The following is a 10,496-nucleotide window of genomic DNA, read 5'->3' on the forward strand; positions in this document are numbered from 1 at the left end:
TCGATTCGATTCGATTCGATTCGGTTTGAACCGAATGCCCACCCTTACTTTTAAGTCTTATTTTCAACACTATTCACACTGTCTATATTCATACAAATTATGCAATTATTATGCACCTTCAAGTAATCATACTTATTGTCATGAAATTTAGAATTACCAATTAAGGAGTTTGAACATGCCTCATGCTTAGACACATCATAATTTTTATAAAAAAATAATCTAATAAAAAATAAAAATTCTTAAATTGATAAATATTTTTATTTATATAATTAATTAAAATTACATTAAAATTAATATTTTTAATTTAAATAATTAAATGTAATATTATAATACTATAATAATGTTTATTATATATAAAAAATTAAATTACAAATCCATATAGGTGCAAACGCATGTTGGCAGAAAAAATTAGCATAATAAAATATATGCATACTTGGTTGATGTGCTACTATTCTATTCCAATCATGATGTAATTATGTGTCCCATTTGATCATTTTTAATTGGCTAAGAGCTCCTTAATCACTTTAAAAATAGTTGATTATTTAAGACACGAGTAAAAAGTGGAAACGTTAAAAAAAAAAAGAAAAATAAAAAGAGGGGTAAGAGAATCTTTTATTATTTTTAAGAATGATTAAACAAAATCAATGAAAGATTCTTACTCGTGCAGTTTTTTTTTAAAAATATATTATTATAGTATTTTTAAATAATATGAATTATGAACGTTGTCGGTTGGTTTCGCATGATTTAATTTTCTTTATATTTAATTTATTTTTTTTATATTAATTAATTTATAAATATTAAAATTAGTAAATTTTTTAAGTAGATATAATAATATAATAAAATTAAAAAAAAAATTAAAATAAAAATCTAAATAAAAATCAAAATTAAAACTATAAAAATATCTAATATAAAACTATGCATGTGAAAAATAATAAAATTATTTATGCCAAATCCACTTGCTATCGGTTCACCTTTTTATATATTTCAAATTTCTATAAAATAAATGATTTATGTAAATTGATTTCTATAGGTGGTTTTCTAGTTACTATTTTAATAAAATTATTTAAATTTTAAAAAAAATGTAATTATATTAATAAAAAAGTTAGATTAGAAATAAGTTGAACACTTAAAGTCTTTTTTTTCCTTAGAAATAAGTTGAACATTTAAGGTAATCTGTACTACTCAATGGCTCTCTCTAGTCTCTACACATTCATTAGAATTAAACTTACTTTTTTTTATAGTTATCCATAATTTTTTTAGAGAATTCATTAGATAATGTTTATTTTCATTATATTTGTGTAATTTCATTGGCCACAATCTTATACAAACCCAGCATTAAACTCTTATAATTCCATTTAAATATTGGTACATAGGAATTCTATTAAACTCCTAATCCTATATAAAGAGTTTTTTTAATTAATTTTGTTATTTTTTAATTTTATGATATTTTTATTTTATTTAAGGTATATTAAATTTTAAACATAATTTTTTCGATATTTACTTTTTAAATATTAAGATAAGATTGAAGACTTGTAGGAAAAACTTTTTGTCCTTTTTATATTAAATATGATAATAAATAAATAAAAATATGTTTGATAACAACATTTAAATTTTTTGTAATAATATAGTAGACAGTTTTTCAAAAAAGAACTTTGAATTTAAAAAGAATTTATTTTAAGGTTTTTTTTAAAATGAATTTAAGTTTAAAAAATTTCCTAGGCAAAGTAAGAAAGCAAAATAAATTTCTATTTTCTATGAATTTCCATTTTATTTTATAACTCCTTCATTTTTCTAATTTATTTTAAATTTAGACTCTATTCAAATAGAAAATTTTAAATATTTAATTATTTATAAAGAATAATAGAAAATTTCTATTTAAAGAAAAAAAAATCTTTTTCTGTTCAAAATCTTTTAGCTTTTTTTTAATATAATATTTTAGAATGTATTTATATTACTTTTTAAATTATAATAGAATTATATTACAAAATAGACTTCTATAGATTATTTTACTTTTGTTTCTAATTTTAGGATGTTCTTATTTTTGAATATATATATATATATATATATATATTAATTATAATAGAATTATATTATAAAATAAAATTCTTATAAATTATTTTCAATTTTAGGATTTTCTTTTTTTTAAATATATTAATTTTTATTAGCCAATTAAATTTAGTTTTTTATTGTCATAAAACAAAATAAGTAGCACTAAGAATTTTAAATATATATAAACTCTAAAATTAATTTCAAGAATAAAAAATATAATTATAAATAACATAAAGAATTAAAGATAATTTAGGAAATCCCAATGCCCTCATCATATATATATATATATATTAATTGTATTTTTTATTTTTTACTTATTAATTTCTTATTTTAATTAATTACCTCTTATAAAATTTAATATTTAATTAAAATTAAATATAAATAGTATTAAGAATTTTAAGTTTATATGAATTTTAAGATTTTTAAGTTTATATGAACAATATAATTAATTTAAATAATAAAATATAATTATAATTAATTTAAAAAATAAAAGGCATTTTTAGAAAAACCATTATTCCTCATTCCCACATTTACATATAGTATAGATAAATAAGAACTTACTAAAATTAATAAAATAATTAATGAACGCAAAAATATGATTAAGTGTAATGAAATTACTTATAAAATATTTTATTAATATTATAACTTTTGGCTATTATAGAAGCTATTGTAGTCATATTGGCCTCTGTGTTATTATAAGCCCCTAAAGCCATTCGAACATGGACCTTCTATTTGGGTCTCTTTTCGGTTTTATTTTTCTATAGATCATCACTACTTGTACGACTCATATTTATGCATATTATGCAATTATCATGCACCTTCAAATAATCATATTTATTACTCTTTAATGTTGTAATCTAACAACTTATTTTACAGATTTCTCAAATGGGACAAATATTCCTAATAAATACTATAATAATATTATATCATATATAAAAAATTAACAGAAAATTATATAAAAATTTAAATCATAATTTAGTATAAGTGTAGGAAAACTAGTAGTATAAGTGTAAGAAAACTAGTATAATAAAATATAACTATTCCATCATCTATGCATCCATCGCCGTCCTCAAATCATGATCCCGTTTGATCATGTTTAATTAGCTAAGAGCTCCTTAATCACTTTAAAAATAATTGATTATTTAAGAGTTTAAGAAACATGAGTGAAAAATGGTGCTTGACTACCCAACAAAAACATTGAAGAAAAGAAAAATAAAAAGAGGGGTAGGAAGGAGAATCTTTTATTATTTTTAAGAATGGTAAAACAAAAACAATGAATGATTCTTCCTCGTACAGTTTTTTTTTTAAATATATTATTATAGTATTTTTAAATAATATGAACAATGAACATGCACATTATTTGGGTTGATTTCACATACTCGTAATTTATTTTTTTTTTTATATTTAATTTTTTAAAAAATATTTATACTAATTAACTTATAATTCTTAAAATTAGTGAAAATTTGCTCTAAAAATAGATATAATAATATAATAAAAATAAAAAAAAATAAAAATAAAGATATAAATTAAAACTATAAAAATATCTAATCTAGAACAATGCACATGAAAAATAGTAAGTTGCAACGAGAAATATAATATTCAGAACTTTATTATATTAGACATTCTATTGGATAAGTGGGCTTAAAAACACTGGCATGTGAATCACATCCGTAGAATAATAATGATAAAATACATTAATCAAATAAAAATACATACATTAATGCAGTAATATAATAGTTAATTTTAAAATTACAAAATTTTAATTAGAATTAAAATAATAAAAATATATAAGAAATAATTAATTTAGTAATATTGAAGCGTGTCTAAAAATTATGAGATTCTAAGTGGTAGTTGAAACCTATTATAATAAAAAATAAATAATGTGTTAAATACATGTGCTGTAAAGAGCATAATAAATAAATGAGTCAAATTAGAACTAATGAATTCAATAATATAAGATACAGAAAATTAAGCAATGTGTTAATTATGACCAAATTGCCTAGTGATAGGGGTAACACCTCAGATCTTTCGATTTTGCGCATATATAAGGGCATGAAGCTTTCGGAAAATTAAGCACATTACCAAGAGCACAACAAAAAGATCTTCTCAATGGCCCTTCAATTGCTTGCTCCATTTTCTAGTTGCTCTTTCCCTAAACAGCCACTAAGAAATCACAACCCATTCATATTATCAAAAAAGGGCAAAATTTCCAGCCCTCTTGGATGCATGGTTAGTCCAAAACTTGCCAAGAAAACTATTGTGAGACGATCTGCAAATTACCAACCTCCCATTTGGGAATATGATTTTGTCCAGTCGCTGAAGAGTGAATATGGGGTATATATATATCTATAGTTATTTTATTCTCCTCCTTCTCCTGCTTCTTCTTCTTCTTCTTCTTTTCTTCTTCATGCTCATGATTACTGTGCTATGCAGGGACATGTGTACACAAAACGGATCAATAAGCTGAAGGAAGAGGTGAGGGTGATGCTTAAGCAAGCTGTGAATCCTTTGGATCCGCTCCAGCTAATTGATACCCTACAAAGACTTGGATTAGCTTATCACTTTGAAGATGAAATAAAGAGAATCTTGATGAGCATTTACACCCATAATAGCTATGATAATACACGGATGAGGGAGGATTTATATGCTACAGCTCTTGAATTTAGACTCCTGAGACAACATGGATATAAAATACCCCAAGGTAAATAACTTCTCACTGGTCTCCTAATTTTATTTTAATTAATTGTATTCAATAATAAATCTAAATCTATTCTTTTGTTAGGGTTTTTTTTTAACTTATCATGATTTCCTTTTAGATTTAATTTTGCATGGGGACCTATTGGTCGGATATAAATTGAGGGTCTCATACCAAATTTTTTTTTATTTAATAAAATATTTACTTATAAAAAAAATCTAAATATAATATATATATATATATATATATATATATAAGCAAAACAAACTTTATTGAATGAAATGAAAAGCAAGGAAAAGGGCTCTAGACTACCCATGCCAGCAGACATACTGTACGATAATGTTGATATATTCATCAAGACTTTCTATAAAAATTATTCTTATATAAAATAATCTAGTCCCTAAGTTCTAAAAATACTAAAACAATGGTGTAGAAATATTTTAACTCGAGAGGGTGAATTGCAGAGATCTTCAATAGTTTCCGAGATGAAGAGGGAAACTTCAAAATGTACCTATGTGAGGATCGGGAGGCAATGCTATCTTTGTATGAGGCATCATTCCTTTCAGAGGAAGGTGAAAGTATCTTACAATATGCAAGAGATTTTACAACCACTTCTCTAAAGAAGTATGTTCAACAAAGTAAAGACCAAAACCTATCCATGTTAATAAGTCATGCACTGGAGCTCCCATTTCACTGGAGGATGCTAAGGTTGGAGGCCAGATGGTTTATAGATGTATACGAGAGAAAACAAGACATGAATCCTCTTCTGCTAGAACTTGCTAAATTGGATTTCAACAGTGTGCAAGCAACACACCAGGACGATCTAAAATACATGTCAAGGTATGTATAGTCTGGAGATGAAGTGGTAGACTAAGTTTTTAATAATTATCGTACTTCTATTTTCTTGTAGTTATGAGGATGCTCATGATATTGGCTTTTCTTGCTTTAAATTAGGTGGTGGAGGAATACAGGTTTAGGAGAAAAATTGGACTTTGCCAGAGATAGGATAATGGAGAACTACTTATGGACAATTGGGGTGATATTCGAGCCACAATTCAGCAATTGTAGGAGAATGAGCACAAAGGTCAATGCACTAATAACAACAATCGATGATATATATGATGTGTATGGTACCTTGGATGAGCTTGAGCTGTTCACTAATGCTGTTCAAAGGTTGGTGGAATATATATTAGTTTATAAATAAATTTTTTCCCGTACTTTTATAAATAAATTAATTTTGGTTATTTATTACATTATTCATTGATGAAGCCAATAAATTATATCTATTAATTACAAAAACAAAAATTTAAGAGTAAAGCAAACTAAAAATGAAAGAAATAAAAATTTTGAATGTAATAAACTAAAATAAAATGTCGAAAATGCACATAAATATTCATAGACATTCATGAGGTTATTTTTTTTTATAAGTAAGAAATTTTATTAAATAAAATCAAAATCAGATAAATTTTAAATTGAAGTTATTTAACTTTGAATAAAATAGGGAATAAGTGAAATTCACATCAAATTTTTTTATGAAAGTAGCTTGACAAAAGCCCATAGTGATTGATAAATTTGAATGGTTGATGAAATATATATATATATATATATATATAGAGAGAGAGAGAGAGAGAGAGAGAGAGAGAGAGAGAGAGAGAGAGAGAGAGAGAGAGAGAGAGAGAGAGAGAGAGAGAGAGAGAGTCTGAATATCATAATCATATGATTTCTTAGTACACAATTTAATATATATTTATTGAAATCATTTAGAATTTTATTTATATTTTATAATAATAAAATTAAAAGTAAGCAGGATAAATACACAATTTAATTAAATATATACAAAATGATTTATTGTATGACTTGACTCTATTTATTTTAATAATGAAACAATTATCTACAGAAACCTTATAAATATTCAAATCAAAATCAACTATATATTTTAAATCATAAACCAAATCAAACTATATTGCTTTGGTTCAATTTAATGGTTTTTAAATTGAAATATGAATATATCCCTGTATATACTAACCAATAATTAACAAGCATAATTTTTATGGTGTGATTTCAGATGGGATGTTAATGCAACAGAGCAGCTTCCAGACTATATGAAATTATGTTTCCTTTGTCTCCATAACTCAATAAATGAAATAGCTTTTGATGTCCTTAGGGAGCAAGGAGTTCACATCATCCCCTACTTGAAGAAAGCCGTAAGTATTGATGATGCTTCTGACTAAATCATTTTGAGTCGTGGATTAATTTAGTTTATTCATTAAATTAATGTATAAAAGGGATTTCGAGTCAGAATATAATTATATCTTTGCAGGTTACGAGTCATTTCGAATGAAATATTATTTTTTTTTAAAATTATTTATTTAATTTTTAAATTAAAATTTAAATTAATCAAATCAATTTCAAATCAAATTATTTAATTAACCTTCAATTTTACTATTTAGTTGGAATCAGATTTAAAAAAAAATTACATATATTATTTTGAATTGGATAAGTTTAAATTTAATTGGTTTATTTCCTCCTGACATTCTTCTCCCACATGAAAATTTCGAAAGTAAAAAAGAAATTGTGTTAATAGCAGCCATTTAATTGCATTCTTATCCCATTTTTTATATTTTCAGTGGGCAGACATTTGCAAATCATACTTATTGGAGGCCAAGTGGTACCACAGTGGATATACACCAAGTTTACAAGAATATATTGACAACGCGTGGATCTCTATATCAGCTCCTGTGATCCTAGTACATGCTTATTTTCTTGTAAAATCTCCAATCACAAATGATGCCTTGAAATGCTTGGAAGAGTATTCTTATATAATTCGATGTTCATCCATGATTCTTAGACTTGCAGATGATCTTGGAACATCATCAGTATGCACTCCTTAATTCCTCTTTGTTCTCCTTTTCTTTTGAAATGTCTCATTCACTTCTTTATTGATTAGTTTTATTAATCATCTTATCTTGTTGATTATTCATCAGGATGAATTAAAGAGAGGTGATGTTCCGAAATCAATTCAATGTTACATGCATGAAACTGGAGCTTCAGAAGAAAAAGCTCGTGATCATATTCGATTTCTAATTAGCGAAACATGGAATGAAATGAATAAAGAAAGGGTTGCAGATTCTCCATTCTCAGAAACTTTTATTGGCGTAGCAATTAACCTAGCTAGAATGGCACAATGCATGTACCAGTATGGAGATGGGCATGGGATTCAGAATCGTGAGACTAAGGACCGAGTTCTATCATTACTTGTTCAACCAATTCCATGTATGCAGCTTCCTTCTGCCTATCTGTAATCATTTAAGTGATGCAAATCTGAATAAAAAAAGAAACTATGGATTTGAGTACTAATAGAAAAAAATCTGTACCCTATGATAGTTTTAATTTGGTGATATTATTGATACTTGATATATAGTGATGAATAGAGAGCGTCGAAGCTAAAGAAATTGGATATTAAGTACCAAAAATACACACTAATTCTACTATTATCTAGACTACTGAATTAAAATATTACCTATTTTTTTTTATAAGCAAAAAGATATTTTTTAAAAGCCAGAGATTCCAGAACAAATAGCAACAAAGATGCAGACTGGGAGCAACAAGCGAAAGCGAAAGGAAGAACACATCCTGAGATACTAAGAAAGCAAACTCTGCCAGGCTGAAAAAGAGAAGGAAACGAAGGGACTGGTCTGAGAAAGAGAGGAATTGCCATGAGCAACCGAGAATCATAAAAAAACAAAAGCTATAAAACTCAATCCTGAAAGAGCCTCTACTGATTAATGCCTTGAAATAGATTCATGTCATCCTTAATCTACTTTAAGAAGTATTGTGCTACCACCTCACAACGACTTTTTGCCATGCTTCCTGCCTTGGGTCAAGGTAAATGTCCCATGAGTCTTGCAAGCGAAGCCATTTTTTGCGGAACTTATTCATCCATTTAATGCCTCTATTGGATGGTCTTAAGACTTTTTAACCCTTTTTCTTCCCTCCTCAAGAGAGCTTTGGTGAAAAATCAAACAAATCCAAAAAAAATTTGCTTTTACGTCTTTGCTTAAGAAGACGAGACAGCTTCAACTTGTTGCTGAGGATAATAGGCTTGCTCAGAGGAAGAGAAGGGGACAATAGCTAGATGATTTTGGGCCAAATGAGAGAATGGACTGTTGATTGAGGTTCTGGATAAATTTCCAATATAAGGCCCACTTCTAGCTTAAGCTGGCAGTGATGCAAGCCTTTTTTTTTCTAGACCAAATAACGTGGGATTCAAAGGAGGGCAAAGACGCGAGCTAAAGTCTTAGTAAAAGGTGCTCAAGAAAAGAGACATGAAGTGGCTCAATGTAGATAGGAGAAGATGGTTGCACACACTCTGATCTGGAATGGCGAGCTCCAAAAGGGGGCAGCATCATTGATCATTAGAGACAGAAGAGCCTGAGGTGTGATTGTTGATCCAATGGGAGAGGGGGACAAAGCATATTGATGCAGATGCCCAAATTTTGGACTTATGCTTGTCAAACAGCAGTGTATTTGATAAATCGGTTGCCCACACCCACCCTTTTCCCACACCTCACCTTTCAAAGCTCTCTTTCACACCAAGCCCAACTATAATTCCTTGCGCATCTTTGGCTGCCTATGCTATCCTTGGTTGAGACCTTATTCTCCTCATAAATTATCTCCCAAATCTACTCCATGTGTGTTTCTTGCGTACTCTACCACTCATCACTGTTATAAGTGTTATGATCCTACAAGCTCCAAACTTTATCTTTCTTGCCATGTTGTCTTTGCTGAAGATACATTCCCTTTTACCACTACACACGCTCACCTCCCTCGCCTTACTATTGCATATGATTTTTATATTAATCCTAATGTTGCTCAAATTGACAGCCATGATGCCGCCCCACAATGGAGTTCACCCATTTCTTTGGATGCCACTATTCTTCCTCCTACTCCCCAATCTACTGCCCCCATGCATCTCACCATCTCCATCCTCTAGTCTCTCCGATTACTGACTCCTCCATCTCTTGAGCTTTCTCCGGCCTTGGATGCATCTACTCCCTCTTCTCCTTCGCTCGAGGTAAGTATCCCTGCCCCTTTGTCACTTCGCATTGTCACTCGCTCACAACATAATATCTTCAAACCTAAACATCCCACGGAGGGTGCCAAATTAACCCAAGCCAATAGGTTTTCCCCAATATACCCAACCTAGGCAATTGATCGAATTGGTCTTATTGTCAATGATTGTATATCTCTAGCATCTAAGAGTTGGTGTTATTTTTAGTTGAGAAATTTATAATTTGATCTCTGAATTTTACCACTAATCACTATTTCATCTCTATATTTTGAAAAGCGAACGATTTGATCCTCGGGTTTTACTTCATCTCTATATTTTGAAAATCGAATGATTTAGTCCCTGATTTTTACTTTTATTAAAAATTAATCGTCCTTCCATTCAAAAAAATCATTAGTCAAGTGGTTCAAGGAGAGAAATTCTATAATGGCTAAAATACCCTTTCTCCATTATCTCTCCCCCCAACTCTCTCTCTCTCTCTCTCTCTCTCTCCCCCCAGAGTTTTCTCCTTTTCCCTGTTTTTCATTTTCCATTAGAATGGAAATTATACGATAACAATCGGCTTTGGATAAGTTGGATAACAGATTCACATAATTTGACCATCCATCTTATTTAATCCATCAATCCAAACTTATTGGGGTGTAAAAGAATCGAGCAGAGCCGAGCCGAGTTTTAAAGAGTTCA

General features: G+C 28.2%; 1 protein-coding gene across 1 annotated transcript; it reads left to right on the plus strand.

The window, feature by feature from the left end:
- Positions 1 to 4,120: 4,120 nt before the first annotated feature.
- LOC131181592 (terpene synthase 10-like) lies at positions 4,121 to 8,061 on the plus strand. The gene is made up of 7 exons (XM_058150384.1): positions 4,121 to 4,383; positions 4,483 to 4,750; positions 5,209 to 5,584; positions 5,699 to 5,917; positions 6,810 to 6,948; positions 7,372 to 7,620; positions 7,729 to 8,061. Exons 1-7 carry the CDS (start codon positions 4,159 to 4,161, stop codon positions 8,044 to 8,046), a joined length of 1,794 nt encoding a protein of 597 aa, XP_058006367.1. The 5' UTR covers positions 4,121 to 4,158; the 3' UTR covers positions 8,047 to 8,061.
- Positions 8,062 to 10,496: the final 2,435 nt, after the last annotated feature.

The sequence above is a fragment of the Hevea brasiliensis genome, chromosome 7 (assembly GCF_030052815.1).
Source record: "Hevea brasiliensis isolate MT/VB/25A 57/8 chromosome 7, ASM3005281v1, whole genome shotgun sequence".
Lineage (NCBI taxonomy): Eukaryota > Viridiplantae > Streptophyta > Magnoliopsida > Malpighiales > Euphorbiaceae > Hevea > Hevea brasiliensis.

Coding starts and splice junctions, on each gene's coding strand:
- LOC131181592 (XM_058150384.1), top strand. CDS start 4,159: ATGGCCCTTCAATTGCTTGCTCCATTTTCTAGTTGCTCTTTCCCTAAA. Junction 6,949..7,371: donor TCCCCTACTTGAAGAAAGCC/GTAAGTATTGAT, acceptor TTATATTTTCAG/TGGGCAGACATTTGCAAATC. Junction 7,621..7,728: donor ATGATCTTGGAACATCATCA/GTATGCACTCCT, acceptor ATTATTCATCAG/GATGAATTAAAGAGAGGTGA.